The following is a 19,878-nucleotide window of genomic DNA, read 5'->3' as shown; positions in this document are numbered from 1 at the left end:
AAATGCTGGCTGTAGGTTTTGGAGGGCCCTTGGTTCCAGACTTCCTCCATGGACCACCCTCTCTCATTGAGTCTTCTCATCACTATTATCAACAGTTATTTCTGTTCTTCTTCTTCCAAATCATTAATCCAGTTTCAAAAAGCTTTTGACAAAGTACCTCATCAAAGACTCCTGAATACGCTTAGCAGTCATGGAATAAAAGAAGTCATTTTGTGGAACACTGGTTATGAAACAGGAAACAGAGAATAGGAATAAATGGACAGGTCTCCCAGTGGAAGGATGTTGACAGTGGAGTTCCCCAACTTCTTCATAAATGATTTAGAATTAGAGCAGTGAAGTGGCCAAGTTTGCTGATGATCCTAAATTGTTCAGTGTGGTTGAAATAAATAGAAATTGTGAAGAGTTCTGAAAGGATCTCTCCGAAGTGGGTGGTAAAATGGCAAATGCAATTCAATGTAAAGAGGTTGTTGTGAAATTAAAAACAAAACAAAACTTTAGATTCACCAAAAGTTTGAGCTCTTAGTTACACCTGCTCTTGTGAGAGTCACAAGGGTCTTTAAGCTCAATCAGAATGCAATAACATTTATGCAAAACATTCAGTACACAAGGTACAACTTTAACTTTCCCAAATTCGCAATGGAAAAGAAGAAACTAGTTTCAACATTCCTCAACCTTTATAAATAAAATTGTTTGCCCTTTAGCATCAGCCTGCAAACAATATCTTCCCCATCCTAGAAGGTTGCAGTTAACATTTGAAAGCAGAACATTACAAAATATTTGTTCCAAAGCTAGCGGTCAGCGTCACCTTTAGTTCAAGCCAACCTGCTTTTTGGTTTAACTGGAGCAGAGTTCATATCTTTAATCCTTAACAACTGGTGGAAACCAATTTGTTTTGGGAGGAGCAGGGTATCAGAACACATATTTAGAAAGATAGGTTTGGGGTTTGTGTTTTTTTTGTAGCTACGGTTTGGTTTGGTTTGGTTTGGTTTTGTATAATGTTGTTGTTTTCCTTGTCTTCTTAATTTTTGTACATATTGTTATAAAATCAGGTAGTTTTGGTTTTTTTAAATAAAGAGAAATTATTCCCAGTGGTGAAAATAAAAGCACATCAAGTAGAGTTTCAGAAGAATCTTTCTAAACTCGGTGAATGAACAACAAAATGGCAAATGAGGTTCAGTGAAAGTGTAAAGTGAAGCATGTTGATGGGTGGGAGGAATCATAATTCAACATAAACACTGCAAAGTCAGTGTGTGTGCGCTGTAAAAAAAGCTAATTTGTTGCTAGGGATTTTAAAGAAATGAATCAAAATTGAAGCTGTCAATATAGTCATAGCTTTATACAAATATATGGTTAAACACCCTTAAAATACTGTGCACAATTTTGGTTCCCTCTTCTCAAAAAGGCTATTGTGCATCTGGAAATTATGCATTGTAACTGAATGGCAGGATATTCTGGACAGATGATGCAGTATATTATTTCATAGTGCAGAAATTAATAAACATAAGTATGTTAGGTGAATTAACTTCAGTGGGTCTGAACAAAATTTCATTGAATACTACTTCATGTTCTTAGGAGTCTAAAAGGTTATATAAATCAGGGGCAGGGGGAGTTGGCTACCCAATTAATCTTTGGTTTCATGTGGAACAATCCCTTGGGATTCCATAGAAATCATCAAATGTCATCATTGTCTATTATGTTTGTATCATAATTATTGTGGGAGCCACTTCCCCCCCCCAAAAGGGAGACTAAATTATGAAAATTGCAATAATTATGTTCAGTAATTGTGTTGTCAAAGGGTAGGCTTTCCACAACAACAGGGCAAAACGCAAGCAATGCAGGTCAATTTTACACTTTCTAGTCAGTGCCATTTAAGTGAATAAGCACCAAGGCATAGGCCTTTTAACTCTGGACCTGGTAGTAAATTAAACCCTTAAGGAAAAGAGCAGAAGTTAAAAATCACAATCAGCACAATGTAGCTTGCCATAACATGCATAATGCAGGCTTTCCAATTAGAACGCTGCAGTTTAAAAACTTTCTTTCTAGACTGATGAGAGAGCAATTATTTTAAGCAAAGTAAATGCAGTCTTCTGGCTCTGCTTCCAGTTACGTCTTGCTCCAATAGCAAAGACAAAGCTTTTGAAAACCATAGTTGCTATTGAATTTTGTATCAAAACAGCAGCAAAGAGAGCAATTTGTTGCTATAAACTCAAATCCTGCTAATCAATGGTATGCAGCCAGCCAAAACATTTGTAAAAGATGTAAGCAAAATCACATTTGGTAATCAATTTATAAAAGCAGTTCATTGGTCCTAAAGAAAAATCGATAGTGAGCTTAAGAATAGGTGATTGAAGATATGTAATATAACCATGCATTTTGTATACTTTCAAGATGAGCACTAACTAGGAAGTCTGTATTGGAGGACCATGTGAAGGTTTTCTTGCTATAAATTGGCTAATTCACATATTTATGAACATCTGTGGAAGAGGCTTGAATAATTATGCATTCTTATATTCACTTCCACTTCCACTTATTTTTCTACTCTTTTGTCCATTTGGTGTGAATTTCTATTTGGAATGGGTATACCTACATCATTTCTATTTAATGTGATTTTTTAAAAAGTGGGGGCACCTTTTTGTGTAGGCCGATATCCTTGACACCAAGTAAGGACAGTTTTGTTTTCCTTTCAAGTCTTCACGCAGCACTTCTGTTGTCAGGAATTCTGCTTCAGCTGATTTGCCAGCAGCCACCTTATTTGGAGGAAGCAGATTTGGTTACTGTCATTCATGCCATAGTTACATCCACATTAATCTACCATAACACAATCTGTGTGGGGCTGCCTGTAAAGTTCAGATGTTTCAGCTGGTCTGCAGTGCAGCTTCCTAGTTGCTTGTGAGATAAAGTAATCAGACCATAAAACATTTATTCTGTAACTAGCTGTGTTGATTACCAGTGTATTTCTGGACTGCTGCCTTTCATGCATTCACTGGTTTGGGGCCTTGCTATCTGAAGAAAACGTACCCAGATCTGCCCAGGCCTTGACATTTGCCACAGAGACCCTTCTCACAGGCCCACAATTAAGAATCATCTGGTTAGCAACCACAGAACCTTTCAGTAGTAGCTACATCACATTGTAACACCCTCCCATGGGATGTGTGCCAGGCTCCTTTCCTGATTGTGTTCAAACAGGCCTTAAATACATTGCTATTTGAAGTTGCTTTTAATTGGACTTTAACTGTTCCTGCTTCTTCCTCCCTGTCCTCTGTGTTGTATACTTTAATTGTCTTATCTTTTGTTTTTATGATTTTGACTCTGAACTACCTTGATACTGCCTTTGGCCCTGAAAGGTGGTATAAAAATACCAAAATAGATAAATAAGTACAGTTTTTGTTGGCCTGTGAATCAGAGGCTGACCTTCACTTTGGCAATGCAATCATATTCACACTTGCCGACTGAACTAGTTTTCCACATGGATTGATTTTTACATAAATTAAGAATAATTTAGATGAATTGCAAATAAATGCTCTAATTGACAAGATATTATAGATTGCTTAGAAAGTTTAAAGTAGGATAATTATTTAAAGCCTAATTATCAGGCATGCCAGAAAAATATGTATTCCCAGAATTCTGCTCCTACCTGCAGCTTTAAAGCAGGTTTCTTCAAAATGGTGTCCTCCAGATGTTTTTGGACTGTAACTCATCACTCCAGCTAGCACTGGGACTGATAGGAGTTATAGCTCGAAACATATGGAGCCACCAGGCTGGATAAGGCTGTTTTAAACCTAGATAAAAATAACAAAGAAATAGTTGATAAAGAAGAATTTTCAGGAAGTAAGGATCTGGAAGTATAGTTTACTTTTATGCCTACTTATGGCCAAAATGTCCCCCTTTTAACTAAGCTTAAAATACAACTACCAAATTCAAACTGCTGATTATTAGAGACACATTCCAAGACAAGCAGACATAGGTTAGCAGGAAAGATTGTAGAAATAAATTATGTATTCCATGGTTGGTTGGTTGGTTGGTTGGTTGGTTGGTGATCACTGAATTCTTCCTGTTTCTGTTCATGCAGGTTACTTCTCTGGGATTGTGATGACAGAAGCTACAGCTATTACATTGAAGTTTCCACTAATCAGCAGCAGTGGACAATGGTGGCTGACAGAACAAAGGTTTCCTGCAAGTGAGTTTAATTTTCTTCTATTTGTACCTCATCCCTTTCAAATCTAATAGAATGCTTGTACATGACTAACCATCCAAAACAAAAAGGAGGGCAGAATTTGCAGGGAGGATCCAGCAAGGATTAAAGTCTAATGGCTCCAGCCAGGCTAAAATTGAATGGAGGATTCTGTTGTTGAACTAGCTGGAAAAGTTCCTTTGCTTGCCACCTAAGTACAGTCATTAGTCCCTTTGTCTAGGCAATGATTGTTGGCCTGAACAGTTAAGCACTGTCACCACAAAGCTAATGGGTAGGCCTTCATCATCTAGCTGGAAGCTGGCTGCAGACTGAGAAGCTGAGAACCAGAGACATGCTGTGACTAATGTAGAATCGAGACCTCTCAAGGTATTAAAGCTGTGAACACCTCCATCTTACACTCAGATTGTGTCTATGTGTGCATAAACCATTTATCCTAAATATACCACCGTCTCTGCTGCCCCTCATTCTAAAGAAACTGAACCCTGGCTAAGCTCCTGCAATCCCTGGAATCTTGCTCCGCTTGGAGATTGGGGTGGCGTGTAACAGTATATTACTAACAAAATAAATAAAAATGAAACATTACTGATGATAAGAGACTGGGTAGGAATTTCCCTTTGCAGTGCCCAGCAGTTTTACACCACTTTCCATGGTTAGGAGATTGCTTTAACTGTGACAGGAAGAGCTGGAGAAACAAAACAATATTTTATTTCTTTATTTGCTGTATTTCTACTCCACCCTTCATTTTTAAGGGTCCCAGGGCAAATTACAGTGCAGTATTCACAGTGAAACAACAATAAAACCAATCATAGGACAATACCAGAACCAACTAAAACACCAATACCATGAAACAACTGTATTTCTGCAGCTGTGGAATTGGTCTGTTACAGTTGGTCTCCCTGCCCAACCTAATTTACCCCAAAAGGATATTAATATACTGCTTTAATATCTCATAAATTGAGGGAACCACTTTGATAGGCCAATTCAGAATTAATTTTGACATTTGTTACATAAAGAAGCATGGAATCCTAGCTTAAAAAGAAGATTCTTCTAGTGACTCCAACTTGAAAAGTGAATTATTTGAGCAAAAGCAGTCTGCTTCTGCTGATGTTTTGTAGTGCTTCTGTTGCTGTTTCATATGTGCTTGGATAATGGCAGTCTCCTTCCTTGCCAATTCCTGTGTGCCTAATCTTGCATTGAAGATCTAATCCCTTGTTCATGTCATGAATTTATAGCATGAAGAATGATTGCAAAGTCCCAACTAGCTAGTTCACAGCAGGAAAAATAAGACAGACCGAAGGTAGCAAACACAAACTTCAACAAGCCTCTCTGATCAAGTGAGAGTGGCAAAGAAAATAATGCAGAGAGGGAGGGAGTAAAAGTAAATGGAATTCAGTTTACATGTCATAGACTGCATTTGATAGTCTAACCAAGTGTGAAAACTTCTTTTCAAGTCTGCTTCTGCTGCCTTTGGTCGATTTAATGGTATTTTAATGTAGTATTTTGTGTAAATTAATAATTTAGTACTCAAAGCCTGAAGTGACAGGCTATTTCTAAACTCCTCTTTTTACTCAGTCTCAAAAGGCTGGCAATGGAAATGATGGTATGTTTATTATCTTCACAGGAAAGCTTTCTGTCCTCCTTAAATGGAAGCCAATTAATGCACAGTGATTGTATAATTGTCATTTTAAATGCTTCATATAGGCTTTACAAAACCCTGCTTTCTGGCTAACTTCTGTTGTTTTCCACGCAGTATGACAGTAATGAAATCGATTCATGTTCTGTTCTGTCTAAAGGGCAAATATTTCTGATAAGTTTGCTTTGGTTTGTTAAGCTTGAACAATAGACATGTATGCTTGTTAAAAGATTTTGCGGATGAAGAGTCTAGAACTTGGATTAAAGGCTAAAAAAATGCAGTTAGTAGGGCTCAGATTGCTGCTATGATTAATTCTTTAAATGAGCATCTGCCTAAGACACTATGAACAATCAGGAAACATTACTGTCAGTTTAAAGGTTGGTCTTTGAAGTTTTTTGTTTGTTCTGCTATGAAACGCATACTGTTAATTGCATACTGAGCTGCTCTGTTGTCTTACGGGATTTGGCTACATATGATCAATCAAGTCCAGTGGTCCACTGATCGGCATATGAGTTCCTGGAGCAAGAATCCCCAACCTTTTTGGATCTGTGGGGACACTTGGAATTTTCAAACTGTGTTGTGAGCAGCACCACGAAATGGCTGGAGTGAGAAGACGGGTTCTCACAAAATGGCTGCCACTGGAGGTGTGCCTTGCCAGAAACAATGGATGTGCTCTCTGCGTGCATTCGTTCCTGCTCTCTCTCTCTCTCTCTCCCAGACCCAAAGAATACATAAACACAGACGGCCTCAGAGTGAGAGAAACAGTCACAGGCTCAAACAGGGGAAACCAAAACATGCAGAAATTTAGAAAGGGAGAGAAAACACACATGGGCTGGGGCACACATGGGCATCCAGAGAGAGAACGCTCAGAAACATGTTTTGTTCTCTTGTCTCTCCCGCCCTTGGCTAGGCTTACTTTTTCTGTTTATCTTTTGAAACCTTCCTTTGCTTCCAGGCTTTTGGTGGTATATGATGACTCACTATTATGTCAGCCGAGCATTTGATAATTGACTTGCTTGTTGGGTGATGATTTTTCCATTATTTGTCGACAGTGGTGCGATGTCTCTTGTTGAGGACTCTGTGTGCATTTTTGCATTTTTCAAAAAAAAACTTGGTTGTAGGTCACCTTGAGTCCACTCTGTAAGGCAGCTAACAAATTGAATAAATTATAAGAAAGTAATATAATAATCTGGCCTATCAAGTACTGATACTGGAGAAAGAGAAAATGGGCTATCCTTTTAAAGTTGGCTTATCCTAGACTGTTGGAGATGTATTTCTGTGTGTGACGTTCTTTGTACTTTTGTCATATTTATGGAAATTTGCTGTATTTGTACAGATGCCCAATGGCCCTTATGGTGAAGCTTTTCTATATATTAGAAGAAGTTGGTTTTGTTTTTTTTATGTAGAAGATTTCTTGGTTCACAGAGAGGCTGCTACCTGTGACTGTTCTGAGACTATATGTATAGTTACATTTCACATTTTTGTTTGAGAATTTCAAAGAAAACTTGCTGTTGTGTGTGTGTGTGTGCATGTGTGGAGAGAGACAGAAAGACATAGAATGGATTTAATTTCAAAACATGATTTGCCTTCTGTGCTATAGGATTATTAATCTTGATATTCTACAGAGAAAAGAAAGTTGACAGGCCCAAATATCATGCACTAAAAGTGTGTCTTCGCATCAAATACCAGCCTTAAATCAGTGTTCTGGGAGAGGTGCATTTTTCCTCATAACTACAGGGAGAATTTTTTTCAATTAACTTTCTTATAGTGAGTGCTGGACTATTAGTGAGAACTGTAGAGGTTCACAGTTAGCTCTATTCCTATTGTGGAAAGAAAAATGTCTTGAAAAATAATTAGAATGAAATATGTAACTGGTTATTTCAAATCAATACATAAACCTGAACATTATTTGCCTTCATAGTTCCTGGCCATATGTACTTTTCTGTCTATTCTCTCCCCTCTTAGATTCCATTCTATAGCTTTCTTACTCCTGTGATCGATCTCTCTCTCTCTCCCCCCCCCCCCCATTTTCTTGGGCATATCTACTGCCCAACTCCTGTTTAGGATCAGAGCAGTTCTGTCAATGGGCATCTGCACATTACGGCAGCTCAGCCAATTCTTGCCAAAGCATTCACCGCCAACGGTACATGTTGTATGAGTTTTTAAGAAAACAAAGGGGAAATTGAACACCAGATGAAGTGTTTTCTCAAGAAAGAGTTGGGTTTGCTGAGACATACATTCACACCTGTGTCTGTACTTATATTGGATTAAACCCCATTGAAGTGAATGTGTTTTCCTTTGTGAATGTGAAAGGTGTGCTTGCATCCATAGATTTTCATGCCCAAGAAGTAGCTGGGATAAGGGATTGATCTTCCGATGTGGGTATTCACTAGTTGTAGAAAACCCATGTACATATTGCATATTACATGTGAAAATGGAAGCAGATATATATTGCCATGTGTGTGCACACTTTAAAGCTACAGTTACTAGCAGGTTCCCAATCTTTTTACATCTATGTAAGAAAAGCAACCCTGTCTTAGATCTCTGGAACTGATGTCTTTTTAGTGAAGCTGATTTTTCTCATTTAATTTTATTTTAAATATCAGCACAATGCATGGTTTTCATGTTCATTTGTCCCCCTCCAGTAATTCTGTTTATAAGTGATGACCATTACAATGAAAGCTCCTTCAATAAATCATAATTAAGCAAGCAGATCTTTTGACTAAATGTGGGTGCCCAATTAAATGCATAGTTACACTTGTGAAAGGTTGGCATTTGTACTCTTTAAAAAAACCAGACAGCTTTGCTTCAAAAGTCAACCAAATTGCTTTTTATTATTTAGTTTAGTGGTACTTCTTGCTACTAAATGTCACCTGTAGAAAATTAAAAGATCCCACAAACTGTAGTTGAAACATCCATCTAGAGGAGTAATTGACGCTTTACATTTGCAACATTAGGTGATCTCTTTGAAAACCTTTTATCTTCTGTTTGTTCTTTTGATATTTATAAATGTTAACCAATGTAAATTATAGGGTTTGTGAACCTGAATACCCATAGTGAGGTCCCAAATGTTAAAATGTTTTTCTGAGTGGTGTAATACCTGTATTTAGTATGTCTGACTATAGTACCTTTCCTCAACTTTTATAGGCATTTTAAAAGCAACTGTCATTATTAAGGTTGCATGAGAATCTAATTTTATACAACTTCCTTCACTAGGAATAAATTATTAACATGCATAACTTAGAGGCATCAATTCCTACATACATAGAACTCGAGTAAAGAGATGCAAGACCATTAGGACAATGGATGTTCAACCAAGTCTGTAAAACTATAAAAGAAATGACATATTTTAAGGCGTTTTCAACAATGTAAGGGCATATAGTTTATTAAAGTATATTAAGATATATACTTGGAGGGAACTGAGTTTTTTTGGTCTCACTTCAAATATGTCATTATAAAAAAATAAAATAATCTTTCATGGCTCCATGCAAATGGGTGCAGCCCTGGAGCTGGTTTCATGGGAAATTGCTCATCTCTGCAAACATAAAGAATTTTTTTTATTATTATTGGTTGAGCTAAGTGAAGCTTTTGGTTTTACTTGCCTGTTTAACATTTCACAGAGATGAGCAATTTTCATAAAGGTAGGGAATAAATTAGACCAATAATAAGGAATCTGAATACATTGTTCAAATGGTCAGGAATTTTAAATCCATATTTTGAGACTTTTCAAAGACCAATTGCTGTTTTCCTCAATCATGATTAAGTACGCTTTATTTATTTTATGACTTTTCAAAAATGCATAATAAATACCCAAACTTTTAAAACAAACTTTCTAATCAGAAGTAAGTATGTTATATTCTCGATCAACTTTCTCATCAGCACCATCCATGCTATTTGAACATCTCAATACATTAAGAATCCAAAGGTAATAAAAAATATATTTTACTGTAATCAGTTTATTTTTGCCAGCTTATATATATATAAATATTCTAACAGTTACCTGATATTGTATTATTGCTATAGACTGCACAGAATACTACCGTACATAGTTCTGAGCAAAAAAATAGTAGAAAATGCATGTGTCATCACTTAAATGTTCTAAATATTTTTGCCAATACCAGGTAAATAAGTTCTTAACAACAACAAAAACCATGCGCTATACACAGAACATAAAATGAAGAGAATGTGTGTGTCTTTTTAAAAATCACAACACACCCTTAAAAATATTCTTTAAAAAGTTAAATACATATAAAATACAATGTTGTAAATTGTTATATGTCAGACTAAGATAGATTAAGGCTGTCAACTCAGAACTCTACTGATGCAGAAATGGCAAGCTACACATTTATTATTTTAACATGTACCGGTAAGCAGAATTGTCACTGTAGAACTCTCTCATCAAAGCCTCAATTGCTGGATGCATTTCAGCTTGCTAGTCTTCCTCAGTGGTAGAAAATTAGAGAAATGTGCATGAAATAAATTTAAGTACAGCAAATCATCTATCTTCCAGGCTCAAGGGACAGGCACACTTAAATGCTTCAGAATTTTCTCTTCCTACATTATAAAAACACTCAGTTAAACCATATACTCCCAAAGGGCATTTTCTGTTCTTAGAAGTGAAGAGGAAGACACTTTTTTTGGGAACAGTTCACCACAGAGAAGATCTGCATTCGTAGTTCTTCAATTTCCTTAACGTTCAACTCACCTTCATTTCATTCTACTTAATACTACAACATACCTGTGCTTTTTACAATCAAGAGCTATATCCATTTAATTGATTGATATGCTCTGATGCTCATATGCTCTGATCCCATGCAGTCAGTTCAGGGTGAAAGGCCAAGCCCATGAATGAATCGTTCGCTTGCATGCTCCTGGTTTATATATAGGACATATGCAATCAAAGTTTGACAGTTCAGATGTAGCAGCAACCAGGAAAACAAGACGACCCTTGATGAATCAGACCAAAGGCCCATCTATTCAAGCATTCTACTCCCACCGTGGTTGACTGGAAGCAGAACATAAGCACAATAGCACTCTTCCAATCATGTTCTCCAGCATAATGCCTCTTATGCTGAATGAAATGCATAACCATCATACATAGTAACCATATTCTTCAGGAACTGGTCTAATCCATACAATGGTTTCTCTAAACCATTATCATCATACAGAGCATGCAAGGAAATGCATGAACAATGGGATTCATTTATGTGCATTAAATCTGAAATGACCCAATTTTTCAGAACAACAATTACCTTCAAATTAGGTATCACCCCCAGAATTTCAAAAGCTGAAACCTTTTATCCCAATGTCAGCATGGAAAAAACCCTGACCTCCTTTTGTAAAACAAAGTGAGCCAGCCAGCCAGAATAGTTCCATAGAATGGAAGTTAGAGTAGAGACATATAAATTCATTTATCTGACTGTGAAAGAACTTCTGTGTGGAATTCGACAGGAGTAGCATAATACGAGTAGGGCATCTTTAATTATACATCTTTGAATTTCATCAGCATCTATTAGGACTTCATTCCAAAGAGCGTACCTTCTTTTCTCAAAAATCAGCACCACATATTAACAGTCCAGTAGGACTACCTTTCAGTTTATTGGAGGCGGTGTTCAAATGTGAATGTTGGATGCTAAATGTTATGGTAATGGTTACATTTTATTTAACATCATTTTTAGCAGAAGCTGTCCAAAGAGCAAATGCTAGGTAGATTTTTCATTCCAAGTCTGTCCTCAATAATAAATAATCAAATGAAAACTCTGTGAAATCTTTTAGGCAAGGCCTTGCATTTCATTAAACAGTATTTGTTCTAATTAGGACATTATTTGCACTCTGTTTTACTAACTGCTCTTGTGTAATTTCTGCAGCTTTCCTACCACCATCCACCTGTCTGGCAAAATGTAGTAAAACTTACACAATATTAAACTATTGATTCATTCTAGGTAGGTTTTACCAGGACAAATTAAATACATGAATCATAGAAATCAGAGAAGTAAAAGAATTATTAGGTCTTCAACTTTTCCCTGTGGGTTTATTCTGAGATTATTCCTTACAGTATATTTTCTAGAGTTTTATTGTCAGTCCAGTTTCATATGTCTCAGACGATATGGCTTTCACTACTTCCCGTGGGAAACTATTCCATAATTTAAAAGATAGCTGTCATTAGTAGATTTTCCCCCTTCACCTTATTGCAGTTCACTATTTTCCTTTGCATCTCCAGCAGTCCCTCTTCCCTTTTGAATTCACACTCTTGAAATATTGAACTTATAGACATTCATCCTGTTCCTCCCACCAGCTTAACAAATTGAAGGCACTATTTAGTTTTTAATCTTTTCTCATACCTTGGACTCTAAATCATTTTCCCCCTTTATCCATAGCCTTCCAGTTCAATGTATATCCTTTTTATTGCGGTTCAGAAAATTGTATATTCGAACTACAGCCTCTTCCAAAATGGGGAAAAGTTTCTACGTCGGGATGTGGTGACATCCTCAAACTGCTTTCACATTCGCATCTGTTAGGCCTTCCTTCCTCAGCTTAGTGCCAATGCTGGCTGGGGCTGATGGAAGTTGTAGTCTAGCAGTGTTTCCCAAACGTTTTTGGGCAACGGCACACCTGTTAGCCGGAAAAAAATCTCGCGGCACACCACCATTAAAGCCCCGCCCCGTGACGTCAGCGCGCAGCGTCACGCCGGGAGGGACGCACAAAAGCGAAAGTTTTTTCCCTCCCCCTTGCCGGGGTGGGAGGAGGCAGCAGAGCGAGGGCAGCTGAGGCGGCGGCGGCGATAGCGGGCGGAGGAGGGGGCGGCGGCGGGAGTTGCTGCTGCTGTTGTTGCTGCTGCTGCCCGGACATGCCGGCCTCCTCCTCCTCCGCTGTCTCGCGCTCCTCCCTTTTGCGCGCGCTGCCCCGCCGCTCGGCACCACCACCGCGGAGCCGCCCCCGGCTCGACGCGGATCCTCGCCGCCGCCGCCGCCTCTCACCGCCCGACTCGCCCGCCTTCCTCCCACGGCACACCAGCCGGTGTCTCACGGCACACTAGTGTGCCGCGGAACACCGGTTGGGAAACACTGGTCTAGAGGACACATCTGTGTAAGGACTGCACATTCGCCCCCTACATTCTGTGCCCTCCCATGTATGTCTTTCCCTTTCAATGTTAAAACAATACAGTTTAAAATAAAATGAAAATGAAACATATTTAAATAATCTAAAAACCATTTAAAACTATCTAAAACATTTAGAACATCTGGAAACATCTAAAAGCAGATACTCTCACATTTACTAATTTCAGTGTTATCTATAAGCCATCAAAGGCCTGGATAAACAGGAATGCCTTCAAATAATAAATTATATCCACACTTTCTGTGGATATAATTCAAAGCATTTTGAATTCTCCAAACTGGTCAGTATTCACTAGGTTTAATTTTGGTGCCTCACACTGTCTTCACAGGGTTGCTGAGAGGATAGAATGAGCAAGATGACAATCATGCGTGCCCCTTGGAAAGGGGGGAGATAGTTGTGTAAGAGAAGGGAGGTTTATTTAGGGACCAAGAGCTTTTTAGTAGATGCAGTAGCCCCAAGATTTGTTATGTCAGCACATAAACACATAGGTTTGGTGAACATAAGGTGTCGTGTACATATATTTAACCCAAACATATGCGGCATACCATCAGACATACCTGTGTGGGCATAAAAAAGATGTTAAACTAAGGTTGTATGAAGTTATGGGAAGAAATGTTCAGGACTCTGGTGTGGAGTGCAGTCCCAAGAATGCTTGCTTGGGTCACCATTTGTGCCGTTCAGTCTTGATGAAAGTTGTATCATAAACTGAGTTGTCGTTTTTCCTAAGTTTAGGTTAACCAGTGCTTGGGTATGAATCATTAACAAACTACTGTGTTACACATTTTGCAAAATTCAGGTGCTTGTTTATCTTTTGACTTGTTTATTTTCCGTTTGGAGGCGGTGCTACAATTTACTGCATTCCTTAGTGGTTTGACATATCAATTAGATGCTACCAACAGTAATGGAGGGGCAGTTGCTCTCACTGTGAAGTTTTTATGGCCAGGCTATGGAATAGCACCCCAAGGGAATGTAAAAGAAAGTATTGATAAATAACATGTAGCCTGGCAAAACAACAAAGGAGACTGATTAAAAGGGTGGGGTAGGTCCATCTAAAATGCTGTCAGCTCATTTTTGGCAACTATATCTTTTGTTTTAATTGTAGTGGAGATCACTTGGGCTAGATTTATAACAATCTTGTGTTACTTAGTTGCAGATAAACTAGGAAGAACTCTCCCTAATTTTTTTATTTTTTATTTTTTGCTGGCTGCATGAGGAGAAATGAGCAACAAGTTAAGGAAAGACTAAAAAGAAACATGGCTTAGTATTTATATTTCTACCTGGCTTATCCTCAAAGGCCAATAGTGTTGTTGTTGGCAGCAGCATTTGTCTGTCTCTAGAGACAATGGAGTGCACTTCCAGAAGTGAAGTGAAGTCAAACCACTGTGTTAGCAGCACTGAAGTGACCTCCCTGGAGTGTGTATATAGAGGTCCTGGTCTGCCCAGACGACAAGACTCTGCTCTTGGCCTCGCTGATGTGGTCCAAAGGAAAGCAGAGCAATATGTTTGGCGCCATCTTTGCATATAAGGTGCCGTCCAAATTTCTTAGGGATTCCACTCTGGATTTGTGTAGGGTTTCCTCCTTAGCCCAGGCATGTCCAAAGTCCATTTCGGGGGCCTAATCCGGCTCCTGTGGCAGTTTATTTCCTGGGTTAAAATCCTAAAAACAACTTCAACAAATTCAATCCTAAAAAAAAACCCTCAACAACTTCAACCCCCTCTTTGAAAAAAACCACTACCTTAGCCTTTTTTTCTCATGAAGAGATCCCACAAGGCAGCAGAGGTTTAGGATCAGAGTTTACTTTCTCCAAGATCGGCTACCTTCCCAGGTTGACGCGCCCCATCTGCCTCTAATTGGGTAATGGCATCAAAATACTGTAATACATGGTGTATTAAAACAGATCACTTTCAGAAGATAACTTGATATGAGCATCATTGAGCCTCTAAAGGAAAGCTGCCATAACAGTTCTCTCACTGTTCTAACTTGACATGCACAATGTCATTCTCAGCAGACCACAGACATGGAAACTGGTCAGAGGGTGGGAGGGTACTGCCCCCTCTAAACCTGCAAAATTTGAAACCAGTTACTTAGTCTGAGCAATTAGTTTAGTTTTACCACACAATCCTGTCCATGGAAGTAAGCTCCAGTTTCTTCACAATGGCTTACTCTCAGGAAAGTGTCTATAGTATTGCAGCCTTAAGCAACTACTATCTTCTTTAGTTAGATGAGAGAAGGCAGCCTCAGCTTAGACTTCCAAAATAGTGCTATGGTTTAAACTGCACCATGCAGCCCCCAAAACACAATGTGAAGGGCAAGTGTTGCATGAGATTAGATAATTGAGGTGGGGGGGGGATTTGAGACTCAAGTGAAGCACAAGGTGGATGACTATTTTATACTGCTGTACAGTCGTACCTCGGGTTAAGTACTTAATTCGTTCCAGAGGTTCGTTCTTAACCTGAAACTGTTCTTAACCTGAAGCACCACTTTAGCTAATGGGGCCTCCTGCTGCCGCCACGCCGGCAGAGCACGATTTCTGTTCTCAACCTGAAGCAAAGTTCTTAACCTGAAGCACTATTTATGGGTTAGCGGAGTCTGTAACCTGAAGCGCATGTAACCTGAAGCGTATGTAACCCGAGCTACCACTGTATTTGTATTTGCATATATGCTCAGATAATTGATTTGAGTTCTTGTGGCAGAAAATGTGATGAATTGTATTATTTCCAGGGTTGCATTATTAAATTTATTTAAGATTTCATACATGTGTTTATGTTTGTATAAAACCATGGTTTTTCCAAGATGTTCCCAATTTCAAAGGTCCAGGTTATAATTGTAAAACATTTAGTATCAAAAGGTCCTGATATTTGGGTGTATAAATGTTGTTCATTATGAGTTTTGTGTTTTACACGTTTTTCTCTTTCCTGGATTAATCAAAACACCGTTTTAAAATGGTGTCATCATTATTATTACATGAGCAGCTTTATAAAAAATGCCAAGGAAGTCAGTATAGACTTCATTAAATCTTTTATGTTGGATTTTCCGTTGTAATAAATATGCACTATCAGTTCCACATTTTATTTCTGTTGTAAATCATGCGCCATAAAACTTTGTGGCAGTTTCACACAAAAAAGTAAGCTATTGATGATTGTAGGTTCCCTCTTTTTACAAAAATGTAAACATTTAGCTTTGAATCCATGTCCAAATTATGAGAGATATCTTATAGGGAGAGGGGAGATGCAGGAATTAAAGAGGGAGCGTTTCTGTAAGAGTTTTTCTTCTGTAAGACATTAGCACAAAAACTTAGACAGAAGTTAAAGTTACACCTACACAACCTTTGACTCACTAAACCAAACACTGTTAGGTGCAGTGGCCCAGCATGGGCTCCTGTTTTTCTGCTTGCCTAGAAGCAAGCCCCTGATGGAGCACAATCCCTGGCTGGTGGTCTTCCTCTCTCTGGCTTGGTGCATTGCAAGTTCTGAACAGGTCACTGTGTCTGGCTGTTAACCAAAAGGTTGGTGGCTCAAGCCCACCGAGGGACAGGATTCATGCATTGCAGGGGGTTGGACTGGACTGCCCTTGGAGTCCCTTCCAGCTCTACAGTTCTATGATTCCATGAAGGCCTGAAGGAAAAGGGAGCCCAATTTATTTGCCTGCAGTGCTCACTGCCCAAGCCTCCCTTTTCTGAAAGTCTTTGCCTTCCCCCTCATTGCCAGCTGGATCAGATAATTAACCACTTTGGGGCTTTATTGTTCTGATGATGATGCTCTGTTGTTTGCTTATATTAATAGGGGTGTTTTTAATTTTATGTATCATTGGATTTTGTTCATCATTGGAAAATGTCCTGGGATCACACTGATGTGATGCAGGTCAGTTTACAAAGTGGATAATCAAATAAATAAATGCAATGAAATCTAAACTTACCCTTTCCTCCCTCTGTTCTCTTCCCCAATGTCAGATTGTAAGTCCTTGGGACAGTGATTGGTTTGTTTTATTTATGTTTTAAAGTTCCATATATTTTAATGATGCTGTATAAAAATACATTAATCAGTATCTGATTGATAGTCGGGAATCTGACATTGAATATTTTTGTCTGTATCTAGCAAGAATTCAAGTTTCTAGGAAGACATTTCTCATTGAAAACCTTTAAAAACTAGGGCCAGGGTAACATCAAGATCTCCACAGACAGTAATATAATTTGCTACACAAATGCATAGTAAACACCTAGGTGAACAGATACCTCAGCTGTAATTATTTAGCTGCCTATTTGTTCTTTCATTTTAAGTAAATTACTTCCCTATGTTGTTTCAAGTATTTTAAACAGAAACAGCCGCTTCCATGCATGAATCTGATAGAAATGTATTAAAAATAAATTAGTCCAAGAAAGACTAATTGCTAACTCCTCAGAGAATATATAGGCAGAGATTTTGCTATGCTGGTTTCATTGCCAGAGACGGAAGAAGTAACATTTATCGGAATGCCACAGTTGTTGGCATGTTTAACACTTTGAGTCATTTGGGAACTGAATATTTCTCTTTAGGTTTTTGTTTTTGTTAAGCAACTATCTTAATAATTGATGCATAAGCCAGTCATGTAAGTATAACACCTCTAACAATGTGAGATGCTTGTTCATATTACATTTTCTTCAGAACACTGATTATGCATCTTTAGTTACCTTTATTATCATTTATGATCTTCTGTTCTGTATTTTTAATTAGTACAGGGAGTCATATTAGTTCATTGTCACATCAATAGAATGTATATTTATGTTCCCATTAGACGACATTTTCCAGTTTCTCTTAACAGCTCAAAAGGGAGATCAATATATGTATTCCGGCTGCTTTCCGAAATATATGGTTTGACTGTCATCCAGTGGTGCAGTTAGGTAATTTTATACCCTAAACTTAATGGTCTTACTGCCCTCACCCTTGCTTCAGTGGAAATGGTTTGGAGCCACATTATTTATGAGTGGAAGGGAAGTGGCAGTTTTCACCAGCTCCCCCACCAATTTCCTGTGCCCCTAAAACCTGCTCCAGAGGTTGTGGAATCCTCCAGAACAGTGTTGGGAATCGCCAGTGGGCAGAAGAGTATTATTTGTCTTTTTTACAAATGAGTGGAGCCTTTCTGTTCATTGAAAGACAGGTTTGCATCCATCCTGTTTCATATTACTTAAAATGTGGTAATTTCTCTCCCCCAACCCTCCCATATGCTTTTAAGCTGTTACCTTACAGGTGTGTCAAAGCAAAGTAATCTTGCTACAGAGAATTATTTGCTAGTATTTGCTAAAATTATTGCTATATAAATCTAATATAAATAAATTTTAGGAAATCCTGTAAATGGTTTTTTTTAAAAAAAATGGACTGATCACGTACAGAGCTCTTGTAAAAAAATATGTTATCGATCTGTATATGTAGATGTATGTGTATGTGTGCTTATATATATAAACACATATCTGGATTATATATTATCATCTTGATCTGAAATCAATGAGAACAATAATTAAATTAATCCACACATCATACATCAAAAAGAAAGATTCATTTCAGTATTTTATGTTACATTATTTGTTTATTTATTTAAAAGCCTGATCATACCCATAAGTTATCCAGTGTCATCCCATCTTCATATTTCCTTAATCAGATTAATTATAGATTAGTACCCAGAAGCGGCTTAGTCATGCTGGCCACATGACCTGGAAGCTGTCTGCGGACAAACACCAGCTCCCTCGGCCTCTACAGTGGTACCTCGGGTTAAGTACTTAATTTGTTCCAGAGGTTTGTTCTTAACCTGAAACTGTTCTTAACCTGAAGCACCACTTTAGTTAATGGGGCCTCCCGCTGCTGCCACTCCGCTGCTGCACGATTTCTGTTCTCATCCTGAAGCAAAGTTCTTAACCCGAGGTAATATTTCTGGGTTAGCGGAGTCTGTAACCTGAAGCGTATGTAACCTGAAGCGTATGTAACCCGCGGTACCACTGTAGAGCGAGATGAGCGCGCAACCCCAGAGTCATCCACGACTGGACCTAACGGTCAGGGGTACCTTTACATAGAAAATACCAATCCTTGTCACCAGCTCAACTCCCATGGCATGCCAGATTAATAATCAAATACACCACAATGAGAATATAATTATGATCAAGTGGAATATAATGATGATAAATACAATAACTCAGCAATACTATTTTAACTTAATTTGAATGAAGTATAGCAGTTAATATCTAATTCATATTTATTTATCATAATCAAAAGATATAAATAATGCCTAATTGTAAAATCATAAGTAACAACATGTTGCATGTATCAGTGTTTCATGTTTTAAACTCATGTATCTTCTGTGGCTTTAGTTTTTTCCAGATGCTGTTCTCATAGGGGGGGTTTGTGGATGTACTTCCACTGTCACTATAGCAGCTGTGATAATGCTCCCCTCCCTCGCCATATCTATAGCACAAATTACATTATTTCAGTTTTCCAGAGCAATTATTCCACTCCCTCCCATGTGAACTCAGAGTTTTGGTTGTTTTCAAATAATCAAGATAAATGTATTATTTTCTGATATGAGAACCAAATTCAGTTCATGAGCTTCTGTTTGTTACTTTGGGAGATAACTTTCTCAAGCATTTATCTAATTTCTGGGATGCTGAATTCTCCACTGTGGCTGCCAACCACTCCTGAGAACTTCCCAACTGCAAGTATTCTCAGTAGTGGTGGGGCAGAATTGGGGCAAAGGTAAGAAAGCTATTGCAGTTGTACCTCGGGTTAAGAACTTAATTCATTCCAGAGGTCCGTTCTTAACCTGAAACTGTTCTTAACCCGAAGCACCACTTTAGCTAATGGGGCCTGCTGCGCCACCGGAGCACAATTTCTGTTCTCATCCTGAAGCAAAGTTCTTAACCCGAGGTACTATTTCTGGGTTAGCGAAGTCTGTAACCAGAAGCGTATGTAACCC

At 38.3% G+C, this 19,878-nt stretch overlaps 1 protein-coding gene across 1 annotated transcript in view; it reads left to right on the top strand.

Annotated features, from left to right (window-relative positions):
- Positions 1 to 19,878, top strand: part of BTBD9 (BTB domain containing 9) — a 152,614-nt gene that overhangs the window by 106,450 nt on the left and 26,286 nt on the right. The window contains exon 10 of the mRNA XM_083497199.1: positions 4,070 to 4,177. Coding sequence (XP_083353325.1) covers positions 4,070 to 4,177 — 108 coding nt within the window. The remainder of the gene's footprint in view (positions 1 to 4,069; positions 4,178 to 19,878) is intronic.

Source organism: Podarcis liolepis (genome assembly GCF_965112155.1).
Source record: "Podarcis liolepis genome assembly, chromosome: 3".
NCBI classification, from domain to species: Eukaryota; Metazoa; Chordata; class Lepidosauria; order Squamata; family Lacertidae; genus Podarcis; species Podarcis liolepis.
The sequence above is the reverse complement of the archived record's forward strand: the minus strand, read 5'-3'. Positions and strand labels throughout refer to the sequence as shown.